The sequence below is a fragment of the Microcaecilia unicolor genome, chromosome 6, assembly GCF_901765095.1.
Source record: "Microcaecilia unicolor chromosome 6, aMicUni1.1, whole genome shotgun sequence".
Lineage (NCBI taxonomy): Eukaryota > Metazoa > Chordata > Amphibia > Gymnophiona > Siphonopidae > Microcaecilia > Microcaecilia unicolor.
The window spans coordinates 33438353-33459951 of record NC_044036.1 but is presented as its reverse complement, the minus strand read 5'-3'; the positions used below and the strand labels follow the sequence as shown (position 1 = coordinate 33459951).

The 21599-nt window shown below is 45.0% G+C and overlaps 1 protein-coding gene across 2 annotated transcripts in view; it reads left to right on the top strand.

Moving 5' to 3' along the window:
- LOC115472167 (complement component C8 beta chain-like) overlaps nt 1–12808 on the top strand; it is a 52129-nt gene extending 39321 nt beyond the window's left edge. For both annotated transcript variants that reach the window (XM_030206318.1, XM_030206317.1), the window contains exons 10-12: nt 4414–4567; nt 8341–8409; nt 12399–12808. In XM_030206318.1, coding sequence (XP_030062178.1) covers nt 4414–4567; nt 8341–8409; nt 12399–12550 — 375 coding nt within the window. In that variant the 3' untranslated portion in view covers nt 12551–12808. The remainder of the gene's footprint in view (nt 1–4413; nt 4568–8340; nt 8410–12398) is intronic.
- Nucleotides 12809–21599: the final 8791 nt, after the last annotated feature.

Sequence of the window (21599 nt, the reverse complement as noted above, 5' to 3'; positions counted from 1 at the left end):
CATGTCTCTAGATCAGGAAGCACTTCCCTATCCAATCTGCTACCACAAACAAGGCCACTGGGGTGGGGGGAGGAATTACCGGGACCCGTGCCTCCAAGGGGGGTCCGGCACCGGGGTTTCTCTCTCTCTCTCCTGCTTCTGATGGGACTTGAACGATTGCGTCCCGACAGGAGCAGGAGAGAGAAAACTGGCGCCATGCCCCTCCTTGGAGGCTGGGGCGGACCCGGAGGAGCAGACACCGCAGGTCTTTCTCCGGTGCTGCTCTTCTGCCCATTGCTTGCTGAGCAGCGGCTTTTCCTCTCAGGCACGCATGCTCGGTTTTAACGGCAGTGGCAGCTGCAGGGGGGGGGATGGCAGCAGGCGATGATTGTGTGGGGGGGGGGGCTGCTGCCCTACCCCGGGCCCGGTTCAATCTCTCAGTGGCCTTGACCACAAGAAAAAGTACTTCTTTTAAGGCCATATTCAGACCAGGTTTAATAAAATTGATTGTGTCAAGTAATGTCATGCTTGTAAAGATAATGCCATCCTGTTTAGCAGACAGCCTCTGTTTTAGAGATCATATGACTTAAATGGTACCTAAGTCTTTCAAAAGTCCTACTGTAAAACACACACTTTTACAAAAATCTCATTCATGAGAAATGCTGGAATAATGAAGGGCTCAGTATTTAAAACAATGTAAACAGCCAGAAAAGGCTGCTGGCCATTTAAATTGCCTGCCCAGGGCTAACTAGGCATATTCAACACACTTAGGGGGTCTTTCAGAAAGCATCGGTAAGCCCAATGCAGGCTTCCCGAACGCTAAATCGGGACTATCACCGGCCTAATTCAGCCACTGATGGTAGATCTGTCTGGAGCATGCGCCATTTCCGGGGGAAAAAGAAAACTCCCAGAAATGGCTTGTGTGACACTAACCCGACAGTAATTGGGCATCGCTGTGCATTGCCCGGTTACCACCGGGTTATCGTGAGAGGCTTTATTGCCACCTCAGTGGGTGGCGGTAAGGCCTCCCTGCTGCATGGCCATGTGATAATTCTCTTACCACATGACCATGTTTGCCTGGGGGCTTTTCACCTACTGCAGTAAAAAGGGCCCTGGCGCTCAGAAAAAAACAGCCCACTAGCACAGGGCTCTTTTTCCTGCAGCTTGATAAAAAGACCACTTAACTGGTTAGTGCCACTGAAAATGTGCAGTTTAGTGCCCAATGTGAATGGCTATTTGGGAGGCATTCTAGGGGTGGAGTCAGCACTTAACTGGTTAAGTGCCGAGGGAAATATTTCATAACCTGATACAATCAATGGTACTAAGCCACGCAGACTACTGTAATGGAATCTATGCAGCAGTGACGATCCTAGGTCGGGTGCCACCCGGGGCGGATCGCTGATGCGCACACCCCCCCCCCCCCCGGCACAATGACACCCCCCCCCGGGGTGCATTCTTGGCTGGGCTCTCGGCTCCGCTGGCTCCCTGCTCCCTCTGCCCCGGAACAGGAAGTAATGAGACTGGGAGATGGTGCATCCAAAAGGCAATTGACATTTAATGTGAGCAATTGCAAAGTGATGCATGTGCGAAAGAGGAACCAAACTATAGCTATGCGATGCAAAGTTCCACATTAGGAGTCACTGACCAGGAAAAGGATCTAGGTGTCATTGTTGATGATATGTTGAAACCAGTGTGCAGCGCAGCTAAGAAAGCAAATAGAATGTTAGGTATTATTAGGAAAGCATTGGAAAACAAAAATAAGGACGTTATAATGCCTTCTATCACTTCATGGTGTGACCACACCTCGAATACTGTGTGCAGTTCCTGGTCACCGTATCTTAAAACAGATATAATGCAATTAGAAAAGATACAGAGAAGGGCGACGAAAATGAGAATGAGAATGGGAAGACTCCCCTCTGAGGACAGGCTAAAGTGGCTAGGGCTCTTCAGCTTGGGGAAAAGATGGCTGAGGCCTATAAAATAGTGAGTGGAGTGGAATGAGTAGACGTGAATCGTTTGTTTACTCTTTCCAAAAATACTAGGACTAGGGGGCGTGTGATGAAGCTAAGAAGCAGTACATTTAATACGAATCAGAGAAAATGTTTCTTCACTCAATGTGTAATTGAACTCTGGAACTTGTTGCCAGAATGTGGTAAAAAGCAGTTAGTTTAGTGGGGTTTAAAAAAAGTTTGGATAATTTCCTAAAAGAGAAGTTCATAAGGCATTATTAAGATGGACTTGGGGAAAATCCACTGTTTATTTCTTGGGTAAGCAGCATAAAATGTATTGTAGTGTTTGGGATCTTGCCAGGCAGTGGCGTACCAAGGGGGGGGGGCGGTCCGCCCCGGGTGCACGCCACTGGGGGGTGCCGCGGCGCGCGCCTGCTCCGAGTTTGCTAAACTTCGTCGCTCGTTCGCTGCAGGTTACTTCCTGTTCAGGGGCAGAGGGACCTGCAGCGAAGCGAAGTTTAGCGAACTCGGAGCAGGCACGCGCTGCAGCACCCCCCCCCCCCAGCGGCGTGCACCCGGGGGGGGTGTCATTTCACCGGAGGGGGGGAAGGTGTCATTTAGCGGGGGGGGGGGGGGGGGGGCGCATCTGCGCTCCGCCCTGGGTGCCATCCAGGCCAGGAATGCCACTGTTGCCAGGTACTTGTAACTTGGATTGGCCACTGTTGGAAACAAGATACAGGGCTTGATGGACCTTTAGTCTGTCCCAGTATGGCATTACTTATGTTCTTATGTTTTTATGACTTGCAATGTTTTGTAATTTATGCTTGTAAGTGGCAAAATAGCCCACCTGCATCCATGCTACACCTATGTCAATGCCACTTATGTATACATTACAGCAAAGCGCTTAGTTGGCAATTCTGTAAGGTGGTGCCTAATGGGTGAGTTAAGATCTAGAACTCTTTGCTGGAGCAAATGGTAAAAGCAGTTAATATAGCTTTGGACAAATTCCTGGAAGAAAAGATCATAAATCGTTATTAAGGTAGACAATAGAAAAAGCCACTGCTTTTCCCTGATGTTAAGTACCATGGAAGTTTGCTACTTTTTGCGACTTCGCCAGGTACTTGTGACCTGGACTAGCTACTTTTGGAAGCAAAATATTGAGCTAGATCATGGGTGGGCAACCTCAGTCCCAGAGGGCCTCAACCTAGTCGGTTTTTCAGGATTTCATCTATGAATATGCATGAGATCTATTTCCATGCACTGCCTCCATTGTATGCAAATAAATCTCATGCATATTCATCGGGGGAAATCCTAAAAACCCAACCTCGAGGACCTAGATTGCCCACCCCTGCTCTAGATGGGTCCTTGGTCTGAAACAGTAGGGCAACTCTTATGTTAAGTTGTGTTTACTATTTTATCCTATATAATAAAAAGCACCTCCAACATTCTGAAGCTGACTCTGTGGCACTGTGGCAGTGTAGGGTTCGTAAGTCTGTAGTTCAGCGTTTCATTGGCTCTCACTGTCAACGACGAACCAATCAGACAGAACGGAACTTGGAGGAGGGAAGTGGAGTGGACTGAATCTCTAACAAACAATCATATACAGGGAGGTACGAACATCAGTGGAGGCAAGTGCACAGAATGGAAGGGAAGACAAACATTTAATCACTTTGTCACTCACACACATCACACACACACACAGACATCACACACACACACTCAGTCACTCTGTGTATCTCTCTCTTACACTGTCTGTAAAACACACCGTCTCTCTCAGTCTCTCACATGGGCAACTGTATGTTGCATTCTCACGAGTAAGGAGCTCTTCTGATGTGATTGTTAAACTAATTGAAGGGCCTGAACAAGGAAACCTTTTACCACATTGTAACACAGTTTACACAAAAAATATTGTATATAAAGAAATCTTACACATGTAAACAACAATTATATTCAGAATACAACCGTGGAAACATTAACGGCAGGAACTCATTACATTGCTAGCGCCCGTTTCATTGCGTTAAGAAATGGGCCTTTTTTTACTAGTGTTTATATAATGATTTTTAAATATAATTTTATTTAATTTGTTCCCTTAAATATAACACCTTCCTAACAAAAGTAAGGGTGTCACAGGTCTGCATATCATGATGCTTTTGCGTAAAAACGCCTAACAAGTTTGTCACTAATAATGTTATAAAAATAATACATTTTTAGGTCACTCCTGATGAATTCTACCCTTTACATGCTCCCATTATGCTATCAGACTCCCTTTCTTCCACAGTGATGTTTTTGTTGGTGGTTGTGGTTGTGGTTTTGGCCAAGTGGGGCTTAAAGAAGCCAAACTGTCCAGTCAACATTTATGAGCAGGGGTGTGTGGAAGGGCAGACAGGGTGGACCAGATAGTCTTTATCTGCCATTTCAAAAAATAGCTGCCACTGTAACGATAATCTTTAACTTTATAAATGGATTCTGGTTACTGTCCTTGTAGACTGAACCTCTCTATGAACTGGTGACTGCCACTGAGTTTGCAAGTGCAAGCACATTGAAAGCCAATCTAAGGCGTGCCCTGGAGGAGTACCAGGCGGAAACCAGCTCTTGTCGCTGTGCTCCATGCCAGAACAATGGAATCGCAGTTCTGAAAGGTATAATTGTCCATAAACATTTTTCTTAAGATTTAATTTATTTATTGAAAAACAAAATGCATGGTACAAGTTGTCTAGATTTCCCACTTTACATGTAGCAGAGAAAGGATTCCTTTTACTAAGCTGCGTTAAGCCCTAATTTGGAATTAACACAACAAAAATAGCCTGTCTTCCCTGAAAGCATCAGGCTAATGCCATAATTCCCCTTGAAACCCTATTCTCCAAAAGACCCATCACAACCTCCCCTTCTGAAAAGACTTCTTAACCCTTGAGCAGGTGGGGGAAGAGAGGTTGGTAGTTGGGAGGCGAGGATAGTGGAGGGCAGACTTATACGGTCTGCCAGAGCCGGAGATGGGAAGCGGGACTGGTGCTTGGGAGGCGGGAAATACTGCTGGGCAGACTTGTACGGTCTGTGCCCTGAAAAAGGCAGGTACAAATCAAGGTAAGGTATACACATACGAGTTTATCTTGTTGGGCAGACTGGATGGACCGTGCAGGTCTTTTTCTGCCGTCATCTACTATGTTACTATCCACCTTATAATTGAAAGAGAAAAACGCCTAGATTTCAACCCAAATCGGTAGATAGACGTTTATCTCACAAAAACGAATAAATCGGTATAATGGAAAGCCGATTTTGGATGTTTTCAACTGCACTCCATCGCGGAAGCGTACAAAGTTGATGGGGGCATGTCGGAGGCGTGGCGAAGGTGGAACTGGGGCGTGGTTTATCGGCCGAGGAGAGATGGGCGCCTTTCGCCGATAATGAAAAAAAAGTATGCGTTTGTAGCTAGAATTTAGGGCACTTTTCCTGGACCCTGTTTTTTCATGAATAAGGCCCCAAAAAGTGCCCTAAATGACCAGATTACCCCCAGAGGGAATCGGGGATGACCTCCCCTGACTCCCCCAGTGGTCACTAACCCCCTCCCACCACAAAAAATGATGTTTCACAACTTTTTATTTTCACCCTCAAATGTCATACCCACCTCCCTGGCAACAGTATGCAGGTCCCTGGAGCAGTTGTTAGGGGGTGCAGTGGACTTCAGGCAGGTGGACACAGGCCTATCCCCCTCTACCTGTTACAATTGTGCTGCTTAATGCTTAGTCGTCCAACCCCCCCAAACCCACTGTACCCACATGTAGGTGCCCCCCTTCACCCCTTAGGGCTATAGTAATGGTGTAGACTTGTGGGCAGTGGGTTTTGAGGGGGATTTGGGGGGCTCAACACACAAGGGAAGGGTGCTATGCACCTGGGAGCTCTTTTACCTTTTTTTTGTTTTTGTAAAAGTGCCCCGTAGGGTGCCCGGTTGGAGTCCTGGCATGTGAGGGGGACCAGTGCACTACGAATCCTGGCCCCTCCCACGAACAAATGCCTTGGATTTATTCGTTTTTGAGCTGGGCGCTTTCATTTTCCATTATCACTGAAAAACAAAAACGCCCAGCTCACAAATTGTTGAATAAAACATGAACGTCTATTTTTTTCGCAAATACGGTTCGGTCCGCCCCTTCATGGACCCATTCTCGGAGATAAACGCCCATGGAGATAGACGTTTTCGTTCAATTATGCCCCTCCACGTATGTTTGATCCTACCTGAGCATCTATGTGGTGGTAATTTGGGGGACAGGAGCAATCTCTTGTAGTGATATACTTTTAGGGAGCAGGAGGCATCATGAAAAATGGTAGTGCCAGGGCAGGAATTCCTGGGAAGCATTCCTTTCCCCATGGAACCACCACCAATGAGATTTGATAAGTGCAGAGGGAGGGGCTCAGGGCTTAGCTGGATCACTTTTTGAGTTTTATGGGCAGTCAGTTGGAGACAATAAAGTATTAATTGGTCTAAGATTAATAGACCACCAGAGAGGTGGATGAATATGCTAGGTGGGGGAGCTTTTTTATTTTTTCAATCAATGCCTCTATATCGTCATCTCTGAGAGCATTGGCTGGCGAGTTAGCAGGCCAACGCTCCCAAAGAAAGTTAACAACATGTTGGAGGTGTCCTAATTCGGCAATCTAACCCTCTAGCAATAGTACCACAAGATTACCCCAGGGGTCAGAGGGTGCCATTTTGATATAGCAGCTACCAGGGGAGAATCGAATGGTGATTGAACCTGCCACCATTGCCCCCAGACTCTCAGGGTGAGTCGCGTTACTGAAAGAATTTATTTATTTATTATATTTGTATCCCGCACTTTCCCACTAAAAGCAGGCTGAATGCGGCTTACATAGTAATAGGTAACACCGAATTTTGTTATGTAAAGTAGGAAATTAAGTATAACATAATAGAAGGATGGATGGGTAGGTAGGTAGAGACAGGTGATAGAGAGAGGAGGGTAAGGTGGGAGATAGAGTCTGGGTCAATGTCGTTTTCTGTTCAGTATATGTAAGGTAGATGGGTTCATGAGATTAATCTGGGTCTTTTTTTTTTTGTTACATTTGTACCCCGCACTTTCCCACTCTCATGGCAGGCTCAATGCGGCTTACATGGGGCAATGGAGGGTTAAGTGACTTGCCCAGAGTCACAAGGAGCTGCCTGTGCCTGAAGTGGGAATCGAACTCAGTTCATCAGGACCAAAGTCCACCACCCTAACCACTAGGCCACTCCTCCACTGTTGCTACTATTTGAGATTCTACATGGAATGTTGCTATTCCACTAGCAACATTCCATGTAGAAGTTAGCCCTTGCAGATCACCAATGTGGCCGCGCAGGCTTCTGCTTCTGTGAGTCTGACGTCCTGCACATACGTGCAGGACGTCAGACTCACAGAAACAGAAGCTTGCGCAGCCTTCTACATGGAATGTTGCTAGTGGAATAGCAACATTTCATGTAGAATCTCCAATAGTATCTATTTTATTTTTGTTACATTTGTACCCCGCGCTTTCCCACTCATGGCAGGCTCAATGCGGCTTACATGGGGCAATGGAGGGTTAAGTGACTTGCCCAGAGTTACAAGGAGCTGCCTGTGCCTGAAGTGGGAATCAAACTCAGTAGGCTTGTTTGAATAGATGGGTTTTTAGTGCTTTTCTGAATGGTAGGTGGTCATGGATTGCTCGGATAGGTCTAGGGAGAGCTGCCCAGGAAGGAGAATGGGAGATGGGAGATAGGTCATTATTTTCAGAAGAGGCGGGGCTTCTTGGACGGAGGCTTTAAAATATTTTAGCCCTTCATGGAATCTGGAAGAGTATTGCATGATTTTACATTATGCAAGCTCTTTATTGAAAATGGGCTTTATTAAAGCATATTTCAATGCAATAAACAAATGAACATGACCACTGTATGTCAGAGAAATGCCAAATTTACAGAAACTTTCTCACAAATGGACTTTGCACCAAAGTTTACTACTGCAAAGTGTACTTTTGTGATGCGACTTCACAAAAGTGCACTTAAGCAAAACACATGCGCTTTGGTGCTTTTTGCATGTTTCTGGGTGTTTTGCATTATTTTTTTTTTGTGTGCGAAGTGCAATTTTTTAAAGTCACTTCACACATTAATGCATAAAACCCTAAGGATCTGTTTCATGTTTGATTTGATTTGATTACTTTTCTTGATTTACCGCATTACACAATAATGCATCAAAGCGGTTTGCAAAATTAATAAAATATAAACAATGCAGTACAAAATATTAAACAAAATAATTTCAATAAATAAAATACATCAAACACTCAGATTACCAATGTACTCCAGCATTACAAAGAACAGCAACGCATTTTCACAGCTACCCAAAGAAACTCTCAAAATACATTATTCTAGAGCTAATGAAGTCCTTCTTTTCTTTAGAAACTCGTTGTGACTGTATTTGTCCAGTTGGATTCCAGGGAACAGCTTGCGACAGAACACAAAGAAAGGGTATGTGGCGAGAGAGATAACATTGCAACACTGGAATGATAAAAGCATTTTGTCCTATCAATGATAGGGTAAAAAATAGGGATAAGCTGTGTTTTTGAAATGAATGTTTAGCATGATCTACATATAGGACCAGATTCTATATATGGCGCCAAATGTTATGCAATACAGACAGAGAGGGCATTACAGTATACAATTAGACAAATCAGAAGAAAAAAGCAACACTGGGCCTTCAGAACTAGGACAACAGGAGTACTTTATTAATCAATGACCCGACACGGGCCGTGTTTCGGCGCTAACAAGGGCGCCTGCTTCAGGGGTCGATGTGTTGATGCAATGACGTGCAGATGACAAAGCACGATTGCCTTAAGCCACTGAGAGGTTATCTGCGATCGTTTGCAATGGCGAAAAACGCTGATAGCGCTAGCTTCAACAGAAGCACTTTCTCCTGTGTTCTAATTGATCTTGTGTTATTGCGCCGGAAAGCGCTGAGAGGTGCTGACTCCGATTGAAGATTTGTTCTCTATAACAAAAATATATCACTTCAATCGGAGTCAGCACCTCTCAGCGCTTTCCGGCGCAATAACACAAGATCAATTAGAACACAGGAGAAAGTGCTTCTGTTGAAGCTAGCGCTATCAGCGTTTTTCGCCATTGCAAACGATCGCATGTAACCTCTCAGTGGCTTAAGGCAATCGTGCCTTGTCATCTGCACGTCATTGCATCAGCACATCGACCCCTGAAGCAGGCGCCCTTGTTAGCGCCGAAACATGGCCCGTGTCGGGTCATTGATTAATAAAGTACTCCTGTTGTCCTAGTTCTGAAGGCCCAGTGTTGCTTTTTTCTTCTGCTAAACAGTTATGCACAAGGAATATCTGTGCGAAACTCCTATTCTGTAAAGGACACTTGACTTTTATAGAATATCACTCATAAAATCATTCACGGAGATGCACAGTCTACATGCTAGACCTAATAGGCATACCCCCCAGAAACGCTAAAAGATCATCCCGCACATTCCTGAATCTTCACTTCCCAGTTGTAAAGGTCTAAAATACAGAATAACGCATGCGTCCAGTTTTTCCTACCTATGCACGCAGCAATGGAATGCACTACCGCTTAACCTAAAAAACATTTATGAACTAACAAACTCTAAATCTCTAAAGACCTACCTCTTCAACAAAGCATACCACAATGATCAATAACTGTAAATGTAACACTTCTTACTTATCTATAATTTGGAATTGTAACCCTCTCATATTTGCTCATTTCATATTTGCTTACTTCATCTTACTCTGCAAGGCATGTTCTCTATGCAGTACTACTGTTATATAATCTGCTAAGGCAATTGCCTTAACGACACATTGTAAGCCACATTGAGCCTGCAAATAGGTGGGAAAATGTGGGATACAAATGCAATAGATAAATAAATAAAATTAGCATAGCATGCGGGTTCCACCTAAATGTGGACACCGACTTATGCTGTGTTACCATGCCTGCAAATCATCATTTCAGTATTTATGTACTGCTTACACCTAAGCAGTTCACAGTTTCATTTTACAGGTACTGGGTCTGTCCCTAGTGGGCTCACAGTCTAAGTAGTACATTGTACTACTGTTGTACCTGGGGCAAAAGGAGGGTTAAGTGCAGTGGTATGCTGGAGCAGGCTCTCACAGGCTCGCAAGAGCCGGTTGTTAAGTTTTTAAGAATTTTGGGAGCCGGTTGTTAAAGTAAGGCCCTCCATGGCTACTTTAACAACTGGCTTCCAAAATGTGGGCTTGGGCCCCCTGCTGAATTCTCTTTTACTTTGCTGGTGGGCATGCTGAGCCCTGCCAGCCAAGTAAATAGACTGCTGCTGCTCCCCGCTCCTTGTTTCCATCTCTGAGCAGCAGGCTGGGACTTCTCCAGCATGTGTGAGAAGTTTCAGCATGCTGCTCAGAGCAAGACGTTGGGAGTGGTGGCAGTCCATTTATTGGCTGCTAGCAAAGGTATGCCTAGCGTGCCCGCACGAAGGGAGGGAGGAGAGAGAGGTAAGTGTTGCTCCTCCCCCACCCTGGCCACCCCTAGCCCTTCCAACTGCAGAGCTAGCTACGTCTGGAGAAAGAGCCTGTTGTTAAAAATTTACCAGCACACCCCTGGTTAAGTGACTTGCCCAGGGTCACACAGAGCTGCAGAGGAAATTGAACCTGGTTCCTCAGGACCTCAACCCACTGCTGGCCATCAGGCAGCAGTGGGAATCGAACTCAGTTCCCCAGGTTTGCAACCTAATCCTTAGGCCACTCCTCCATTCAGTTGAAAAGGCCCATCTCCAGGATTTACCCTAAGGAGATATTTAAATGTTTCTATCAAATCTTCCCTCTCCTGCTTTTCTTTCAAATTATGCATATTGAGATCTTTAAGTCTGGTTCCCATAAAATGAATGATGAAGATCACTGACCATTTTAGTAACTGCCCTCTGGACTGATTCCATCCTATTTATATCTTTTAGAAAGTGCAGTCTTCAGAATTATACACGGTACTGCAAATTAGGGGGTCCTTTTACAAAGGGGCGCTGAAAATGGCTTGCAGTAGCGTAGGCATGCGCCGATCCATTTTTTAGCGTGCCTGTAAAAAGGCCTTTTTTAAATTTTTGCCAAAAATGGACGTGCGGCAAAATGAAAATTACCGTGTGTCCATTTTGGGTCTGAGACCTTACCACCAGCCATTGACTTAGAGGTAAAGACTCACACGGTAACTGGGCAGTAATGACTATGTGCATCAAATGCCACTTGGCGCGCGTAGCTGACGCACGTCAGAAAATAAAAAGTATTTTTTCGGACGCGCGTAGCAGATGCATGCCAAAATACAGCTGCTAAATTAGTAGCTGAGTGTGCTGGGTGGAAGAAGCAACATCATGTTTGATTGAGATACATTGGTTGCCTATACAGGCACAAATCCAGTTTAAGCTACTGGTACTGACTGTTACGATCTTACATGGTTTGGCACCAGGATATAATGTGCAGCTGAGTGTAGTTGAATGCCCTGGACCAAAACTTACATTCCACAGATGCATTCAGATTATGGGCACTGTTTATTAAGGTGCATTAATTAGCATTTTTAAGGTGCATTAATTAGCACCTACAATTAGCACAGTTAACGCACATACATGATTGAGTCCACGACTGAAGGACTGCGTTTCCTTAATCTAACTATCTTTTCAAATTTGTGTGAAGGGGATCACACGGCATAGCAGTACATTGTATTGTTCTCACAATACTACTGAATGTTGTCAGCTTGCGACCCCTGATGCAGGTGCTGTGCGCCGAAACACAGACTGTGTCAGGTCCATTCAAGCACTGGTTTATCAACATATATGATTAAAGACTTCAATTCCCCTTTATCTTGAAGGCCCTTGGTGCTTTTTTGTTTTTGTGTCTTGGCTTTCTGTGCTTTGCTCCCCCTCTCTCTGTTATATAACACACATTAAAGACATTAATGCACCTATAACGCTGCATAGCAACAGGACCCCGTGTTTGCCCCTCCCCAAGGAGGATCAGAGGTTTGGTGCCTAGGCAATGGAATGCAATGCCATTGAATTTATGGAAAACGTCTTGTCATGTTTCTTTTCATTGGCGTTTGAAGACTTGCGGCCCTGTTTACTAAGCTGTGATAGAGGCACGCTAGCATTTTTAGTGCACTCTAGATATTCCTATGGGCATCTACATGGTTAGCACATGCTCATTTTAGCACGCGCTAAAAATGCTAGCGCATCTTAGTAAATGAGGCCCTTGGTTTTAGAAAAAAAAGTTACAAATGATTTACAAAATGTAACTTTTTTATGCAATAGAATTTGTGTTGAATTTATGTTTTTAAGAAAATTTGTTTGCATTGTTTGTGAGGTGCCATGAACCATTTTAGGAGATGAATAGAAATGCCAGAATTAAATTAATTAACATGCAGCGTAATGCAAAAATGTATCAAATAGCATTTTGAGATTTGTCTTTCTTCTTTTTCAGACATCAGTATTAACGGGAACTGGGGGTGTTGGTCCGGTTGGTCTTCGTGCTCCAGGGGAGAACAAAGGAGAAGCAGACAATGCAACAACCCGGCTCCCCAAAATGGCGGTGAAGGATGCAAAGGCCTAGATACTGAAGTTAATAGCTGTTAGTTTAATTGAAAATATTGAAATAATATAAATTATTATAACCATGATGCACGTGCGTGTTGTAAATGACTTGAAAATTGGTGAGGTGCCAATTATAGTTGCATTGTCTAGCAACAGATAAAGAGTAAAAAGAGATGGGCCTAGTTTCACTTTACTTAAGGGGCCTTTTACTAAACTACAGTAAAATTTTCCTTTGGGGCATTCCCACTATTTTGTATTGCCGGTTGTGAGATAAAATTCAGATGAACACATGCTACGTGCTCTCAGTAATGCTGGATTTCTATAAAAGTCGCCCCAGCCCAAAGTACGACTTCCTCCTCAGCTGCCTTGCTGGTATTGCCCCTCTCTCTCTCTTCCTCCCTAAGCCCACCTGCCGACATTCAGTTGTTTTTGTTCCCTTCTTCCTGTTACCTTACCATCTCTGCCGGGCCTGCAGTAATAATTATACAGCAAAGATGCACAGGACCCCGACTTTGTGCACTCTGTGGCTGCTTCTTCTGTGCCAGCCCCACCTCCTTCAAAGAAGCAGCCACAGCGTGTACAAAGCTGCGGTCTTGGGCATCTTTGCTGTATAATTAATACCGCGGGCCAGCAGAGATAGTCAGGGTGCCCCCCTGCAGACTATCAGTTGGCGCCCCCCCCCCTCTTTGTGGCACAAGATGCAAAGTAAATAGGAGCTGAAAGATGGAGTGCATCTTTGTGGATTGCTCAACAAATAGAGGGTTACAACCACTTAGCTTTTCATGCTTTCATATTCACAAAATTAGTAATTAAATCTTTGATATCTAACTGGGGCACATATATCATTCTCAATAGCAATCATGGCAAGGCTTACAAGTCTTTCCTTGCGAAATACTTGATCGCAAATAATTTTTTATGATTTTTAACCGTGAAAATGATCGCTCACCACTTGCTACACTGACAGGAATTGTCAGCAATATTCATAGAAACAAATTGCTATACATTGCAAAATAAGATAGCAGATGTAATTCTCAAAGTGGACATATTCAAACAATAAAATAAAATAAAATGATTTTTTTCTACCTTTGTTGTCTGGTGACTTTCTTTTTCTGATCATGCTGGCCCAGTATCTGATTCTGCTGCTATCTGTCCTCTTAACTCCGTTCCAGGGCTTCCTTCCATTATTTCTTTACATTCCTCCTTTCTTCTTCATTTCTTGCTCTATATCCATAGTAAAGCTGGGTCTCCGCAGACTTGAATGGTCCAGTGGATCCAGCTTCTGCCTATTTTCCTCCATCCATGTGCAGTTTTTCTCCTCTCTTCCTTTTCCCTCCTCTCATCTCCTTCCTCTCTCTTCCCTCCCCTCCATCCATGCCCAGCATTTCTTCTCTCTCCCTTCCCCTCCATCCATGTGCATCTCCTTCCTCTGTCTTCCCTTCCCTTCCCTCCATCCTATCCAGCAATTCTCCTCTCTCCCCTCCCCTCCATTCCAGCAATTTCTCCTCTCTCCCCTGGGCCCTTCCCTCCCATCCATGTTCATCCTTGTCCCTCTCTGCCCTCCCCTCCTCCATCCATATCCAGCAATTCTCCTCTCTCCCCTCCATTTCCAGCAATTTCTCCTCTCCCTGGGGCCCGCCCATCCATGTCCATCTTTCATTTAAATTTACCTCCAGCCTTCCCTTCGCACTCGTTCGTGCACTCAGTGTCCCGCCCTCGCAAGGAAATGACATCAGAAGAAGGCGGGACACTGAGGGAACGATGAGAGCGAAAGGAAGGCTGAAGACGTTGGCAGCGCTTTCACTGATGCTGCTCAGCTGCTGCGACGTCGGAGGTAAATTTAGATAACAGACTTAAAGACCCCCAGGGCGGCGCGGAGCTGGGGTAAGCGGCGAGGGTAAGCACCACGGCGGCGCCCTATAGAGGTCAGCGCCCCCCTGCGATGCTTACCCCGCTTACTGTGTTGGCACGGCCCTGAGATAGTAACAAGAGGCAGGGAACAAAAACTGCTGACTGCAGGTGGGTGGCTCAGGGGGAAGAGAATGAAACAGGAGCAGTACTGGGGGGGAGGGAGGGAGGAGAGAGACAAGAGCATGGTGGTGAGGGGAAGAAAAACAAAAAAGAAAAAGCAACACTGGGCCTTCAAGAGTGGGACAACAGGAGTACTTTATTAGCCAAAGACCCGACACGGGCCGTGTTTCGGCGCCAAAAAGGCGCCTGCCTCAGGGGTCAATTTGTAGATATAGTAGTTAGACAAAGTTCAAGTTATAAGTGCCTTTGAAAACAGCCTCAATAACTTGAATTAATTTCGCTATCGCGCGAAATTAAATTCAAGTTATTGAGGCTGTTTTCAAAGGCACTTATAACTTGAACTTTGTCTAACTACTATATCTACAAATTGACCCCTGAGCAGGCGCCTTTTTGGTGCCGAAACACGGCCCGTGTCGGGTCTTTGGCTAATAAAGTACTCCTGTTGTCCCACTCTTGAAGGCCAGTGTTGCTTTTTCTTTTTGTTTCTCTTATTGTATACTGTATCACCCTCTCTGTCTTACTATACTACTGGTGAGGGGAAGAGACAGGACAATGCTAGGTGGATGACAGAGAGAGATGTAGGGGCAATGCTGAATTGTGAAGTGGGATAGAGAGAGACAGACAAGCGAGCAATGAGGGTGGGGTTGGGGTAGAAAGACATGCTGGACAGCACAGGAAGAGAGAGGAAGACCCACAGCAATGCTGGTGTTGTAGGAGTATAGACAGAAAGAGGCAATAACCTGCTATGAGGGAGAGAGAAAGATAGGCAATAATGCATGAAGAGGAGAGAGAAACAATGGCATTTTGCATAGGGGAGAGAGAGAGACATTGGCAATGCTGAATGGTGGAAGAGAGGGGAAGAGCTGCATGCCAGGGAAGAGGAGGAGACACACACACACACAGACTGGGGCAATGCTGGATAGTGGAGTGGGTGGAGACAGACAAGAGAGAGGAGGTGCAGTGTGGCAGGAGAGAGGAAAAAAAACGAGAGAAGATGCTGGATGGAAGGAGGGAGAGAGGACACACAGCAGAAGAGATGGTGAGAGGGGGAGGATTATTCCGTGAGGAGCTTCTTGAATGGCAGGTGGTAGACAGAGGAGATGCTGGATGGCAGGAGGGAGAGAGACACACAGAAGAGATGGTGAGAGGGGGAGGATGATTCCGTGAGGAGCTTCTGAATGGCAGGTGGTAGACAGAGAGATGCTGGATGGCAGGAGTAGAGATGTGAGAAGCTTTCCATTAACGCCATAATAGCCGCAAGCTAGGGGTGGGTGGGTACTACCGCCGGTAGATCCAACCTTACCGCTGCTTTGTAAAAGGGCCCCTATGCGCCCAGTTACTGAATCTATTCCTCTATGTTTTAATTTCTCCAATAGTAAGGTCGCATTCACACACCGGCTCAATTTTGCGGACCTGATGGAACTAATGGAATCCAGCAACACGGGAAAAAAAATGCTGCTATATGAACATAAGTCTCAAACACACCATTTTTTCATACATAAAACCTTTTAATGCTTAAACACCATTTTGAAGGGCAAAAAGAAACATAATTTCAATCATGAAACAATTATTTAGGGAAAGGGTCCATTTATGTAGAACAGGTTATTTCGTTTCACCTGGTTCTGCTTTATTAACAGTCTAGAAAACCTTCAGTACTGTTACTGTGCCTAACATAGTCTGCAATCATTGAAGACACAGAGGAAATAGAAATATAACTTTATCCCACATCCAATCATAAGGTTAGAGGGGGAAGAAAAAGGTTGTAACCAGGTCAGTGTTTCCAAATGGGTTCATTTTGTGTCTACTGTGACGAGAATGAGTCTTAAGCTAGGGCGTGTTGGGTATGATCTCAGTCTCTCAATATACCACTTGTGCTTTATCTATATTTGTAACTGTGCTGAAAAGGGCTTCCTTCTGGACCTTGTCAGTTGTAATATATACTGTCAACAAGTCAAGGTGATCGTCGATATTCTTGTTTATCGAGCTGTGGCACCAAGAAAACGGAAACTTCTGTGACAATCAATCAGTTCTCCAACAGGATGTACTGCTGGGCATTTCAACACATTCCTCCCAGGCAATTTAACTGTATTTAAGAAAATAATTGGCCACCTGTTCTGTCTTTGTGCAATGCTATCTTGTATTGCATGCAGCGTCCACCAGTCTTCGTTGGGGTAAATTAACAGTACTCAGTTTGTGCATTCTTCCCAATGCACCACATGCCACCCTTAGGGGTAGGATTATTACATTCTCTGGTCTCCTTCTTGTCCCAGCCTGGCATTGTGACCAGGCCGTCCAGCAGCTCCAGCTACCGTCTGCCGTGGTACCTGCGGAATCATTTGAAAACATCATTAGAAGACATGCCATATTCCTTCAAATGTGCAAACAGAGCCTCAGCAGAATACAGTAGTGTATTAACGCTTCTTCCTGTGATGCGATAATCTTTATTTAACATTTTCAATATTGATGATAAAGTAGATGTTTGCCATGTTAATTCACTTTAAATCCAGAGTTGGAAAAAAAAATCATAAATGACCTACAGCAACTACTGCAGGAGGATGAATTATCGAGAGATATTCCCAGCTGCACCTGTGTTGGCCGTCCGCACCAACCACCATATCTGAAGCAAACATTTGTGAAAAGCAAACTTCCAACTGAAGCTCAAGAAAGAAAAGGAGAGGAATGGCACACCTCCCCGCAATAGCCCAGGCTGCAAACTGTGGCCAATGCATAGTCACATTCACAGTTCACCTTACACTGGCTGCGCATTAATGCCGACACAACCCATTCGCTTTGAATGGCTGTGTTGGCAATGCTGCATGGAAGCCTCTAGCGAGGCTTAGTAAACAAACTGCTTAATTTCATTTACCACAAAATGATAAGATTCTAAAGTGATTTACAATAAAAACTATTAATGAAGAGGTCTAGAATTACAGGATGGCATGGTTACCCACATGAGAAAAGCATTTATTTATTTAGATGTTTGCTCACCACCTTTTTCAGTAGTAGCTCAAGTGAGTTACATTCAGGTACTCTGGATATTTCTCTGTCCCAGGAGGGTCCACAATCTAAGTTTGTACCTGAGGCAATGGAGGGTAAGTGACTTGCCCAAGTCACCAGGAGCAGCAATGGGATTGAACCCGGCCACCTCTGGATTACAGGACCGGTGCTTGAACCACTAGGCCACTCCTCCAGTAGCAACATCCATGTAGAATCTCCAATAGTAGCAAACATGTCCATGTTGCACTGCACTAACCACTGGGCTGGGCTACTCCTCACTAGCAACATTCCATGTAGAAGCCTGCCCTTGCCGCGCAGGCTTCTGTTTCTGTGGAGTCGACGTCCTGCACTATGTGCAGGACGTCAGACTCACAGAACAGAAGCCTGTCGCAGCTGTGTTGCTGGATCTGCAAGGGCAGGCTTCTACAGGAATGTTGCTAGTGGAATAGCAAACATTAACATTCCATGTATAATGCTCAAATAGTAGCAACATTCCATCTAGAATCTCCAACATTCCGTTTATTTTATTTAGATTTTGCTCACACCTTTTTCAGCAGTAGCTCAAGGGAGTTACATTCAGGTACTCCGGATATTTCTCTGTCCCAGGAGGTCTCACAATCTAAGTTGTACCTGAGGTAATGAAAGGGTTAAGTGACTTGCCCAAGATCACAAGGAGCAGCAGTGGATTTGAACTGGCCACCTCTGGATTGCAAGACTGGTGCTCTAACCACTAGGCCACTCCTCAGTAGCAACATTCCATGTAGAATCTCCAATAGTTAGCAACATTCCATGTTGCACTGCACTAACCACTGGGCTGGGCTACTCCTCCACTAGCAACATTCCATGTAGAAGCCTGCCCTTAGCCGCGCAGGCTTCTGTTTTCTGTGAGTCTGACGTCCTGCACTTATGTGCAGGACGTCAGACTCACAGAAAACAGAAGCCTGCGCAGCTGTGTTGCTGATCTGCAAGGGGCAGGCTTCTACATGGAATGTTGCTAGTGGAATAGCAACATTAACATTCCATGTATAATCTCAAATAGTAGCAACATTCCATCTAGAATCTCCAACATTCCGTTTATTTTATTTAGATTTTTGCTCACACCTTTTTCAGAAGTAGCTCAAGGTGAGTTACATTCAGGTACTCCGGATATTTCTCTGTCCCAGGAGGTCTCACAATCTAAGTTTGTACCTGAGGTAATGAATGGGTTAAGTGACTTGCCCAAGATCACAAGGAGCAGCAGTGGGATTTGAACTGGCACCTCTGGATTGCAAGACTGGTGCTCTAACCACTAGGCCACTCCTCAGTAGCAACATTCCATGTAGAATCTCCAATAGTAGCAACATTCCATGTTTGCAACTGCACTAACCACTGGGCTGGGCTACTCCTCCACTAGCAACATTCCATGTAGAAGCCTGCCCTTGCCGCGCAGGCTTCTGTTTCTGTGAGTCTGATAAGTGCAGGACGTCAGACTCACAGAAACAGAAGCCTGCGCAGCTGTGTTGCTGATCTGCAAGGCAGGCTTCTACATGGAATGTTGCTAGTGGCCTAGCAACATTAACAATTCCATGTATAATCTCAAATAGTAGCAACATTCCATCTAGAATCTCCAACATTCCATTTATTTTATTTAGATTTTGCTCACCACCTTTTTCAGCAGTAGCTCAAGGTGAGTTACATTCAGGTACTCTGGATATTTCTCTGTCCAGGAGGGCTCACAATCTAGTTTGTACCTGAGGCAAATGGCGGGTTAAGTGACTTGCCAAGATCACCAGGGAGCAGCAATGGGATTTGAACCGGCCACCTCTGGATTACAGGACCGGTGCTCTAACCACTAGGCCACTCCTCCAGTAGCAACAATTCATGTAGAATCGCCAATAGTAGCAACATTCCATGTTGCACTGCACTAACCACTGGGCTGGGCTACTCCTCACTAGCAACATTCCATGTAGAAGCCGGCCCTTGCCGCGCAGGCTTCTGTTTCTGTGAGTCTGACGTCCTGCACTTATGTGCAGGACGTCAGACTCACAGAAACAGAAGCCTGCGCAGCTGTGTTGCTGATCTGCAAGGGCAGGCTTCTACATGGAATGTTGCTATGGAATAGCAACATTAACATTCCATGTATATCTCAAATAGTAGCAACATTCCATCTAGAATCTCCAACATTCCGTTTATTTATTTAGATTTTGCTCACACCTTTTTCAGTAGTAGCTCAAGGTGAGTTACATTCAGGTACACTAGATATTTCTCTGTCCCAGTAGGGCTCACAATCTAATTTGACTTATTCTCTTCCTCAAATGTCATTATTATATCAAAACAGAAAATGTGAAGAAAGGTGCTGTACTAGGGAGACAGGCCAGATGCTAAAAACAAAAATCAACTTTACAAATCAAACCAAGGTGACATTTTTCAGGGCTTGGGCACTGCATCAATGACCTCATGGTCAGAATACTTGAGTACCTGATTCAGTGCTGCTTGTCGATGGAGAATCAACTCTCAATGTTCTTCTTTTACATCTATTTGTTTTATTCTTTAAGATAATATTTTATAATTGAGCAGATGCATAAATAGAAAGCACACAGGTATCAGAAAATTTTTGAAAGTGAAAGTATGTGCAAAAAATGTTAAAAAGGCATTTTTAACAGGTGTGCCGAAAAATGATTCTGCATTCACCCAAAACATGTGTCTCCGCTACCGCAGGCCATTTTTCAGCGCGCCTTAGTAAAAGGGCCCCTAAGAAATGAAACCCAGAAACAAATAAATAGAGTAATTTGTTGGAGAAGGTTGGTTATCCTACCTGTTCGAGATGTCTTCTCACAGGCTGAACCTTCATACCCTGATTTACACTGACAGAGGCAGGTGGCCCCGTTCAGGATGGGTTCCCCGTTATTCTGGCAGGGACCACAGCGACATGCATTAAACTCATTTATATACTCATCAAAGGCCTTTTTCATGTTCTGCTTTCTTGTTTCCATTCCACGAAGTTGACTTCTGTGTACTACTTCATATATTGGCTGTAGCTAGAAGTTATTAGAAAACAGAATAGATTATCCTGGTTATTCTATCTGCTTTTGAACATTCTGATAGGCATATTGATAATGCTGATCATGTACTGCGCCATGCAAATATAAATTGAGCTTTTCTTTTAAATGTGATGGGAGACTGCTTTTATTTATTTATTTAGTTATTTTTTACAGTGCATTTTTCTAGCAAAAAAGGTGCCGGTACTCAAATGCTAGGTCACCCTTCAGTGGTGGGGTGATCACTGTGGGACCCACCCCACAATAGCCAGGTCCCCTGCAACCAGTCACAAATCTATGACAAGGCAGAATTGGTGTGTAGAGCCTGAGCTCTTTCATTAATATTTGGGGTCCCTGGGTCAATTTTAGCAGACAATGGAAAAGGTGCCGGTACTCAGTACCCCCTCAAAAAAAGCCCTGTTTATTTAAGACATTTGTATCCCACATTATGCCAAACAAGCTCAGGTTCAATGTGGCTTACATTCAAGAAAAACATCAAAAATATGATACAGCCATATAATTATAACATTTAACATTTATATCTAATATAATAATTTGCTCCTCCAACATTCCAATGTGTCTCACTGGGATCGTAACCATCTGCTGACATCACTCTTCCAACATTCTCCTCAAACATTCCAATGTGTGTCACTGGGATCGTAACCAGCTGCTGACGTCACTCCTCCAATGTTCTCCGTCCCCCCTCCCTCCCAGTTCCATGGGACCCTGGAACTGGAAGGGAGGGACGGAGGGACAGAGGGAGGGGGGACCCTGGAAATGGGAGGGAGACACTGGAACTCGGAGGGGGGAGGGAGGGAGGGGGCCTGGAACTCGGAGGGAGGTGGACGGGGCAGGGGAGAGATGCTGCACATGGATGGATGGAGTGGCAGGGCACAGAGGACGTTGCCTGCATATGGATGAATGCAGGGTAGAGAGCATAATGCAGGGGAGGGAGGGGACCCTGAAACTCGGAGGGAGGCAGGGAGGGGACGACCCTGGAACTCGGAGGCAGGGAGGGAGGGAGGGGATGACCATGGAACTCAGAGGGA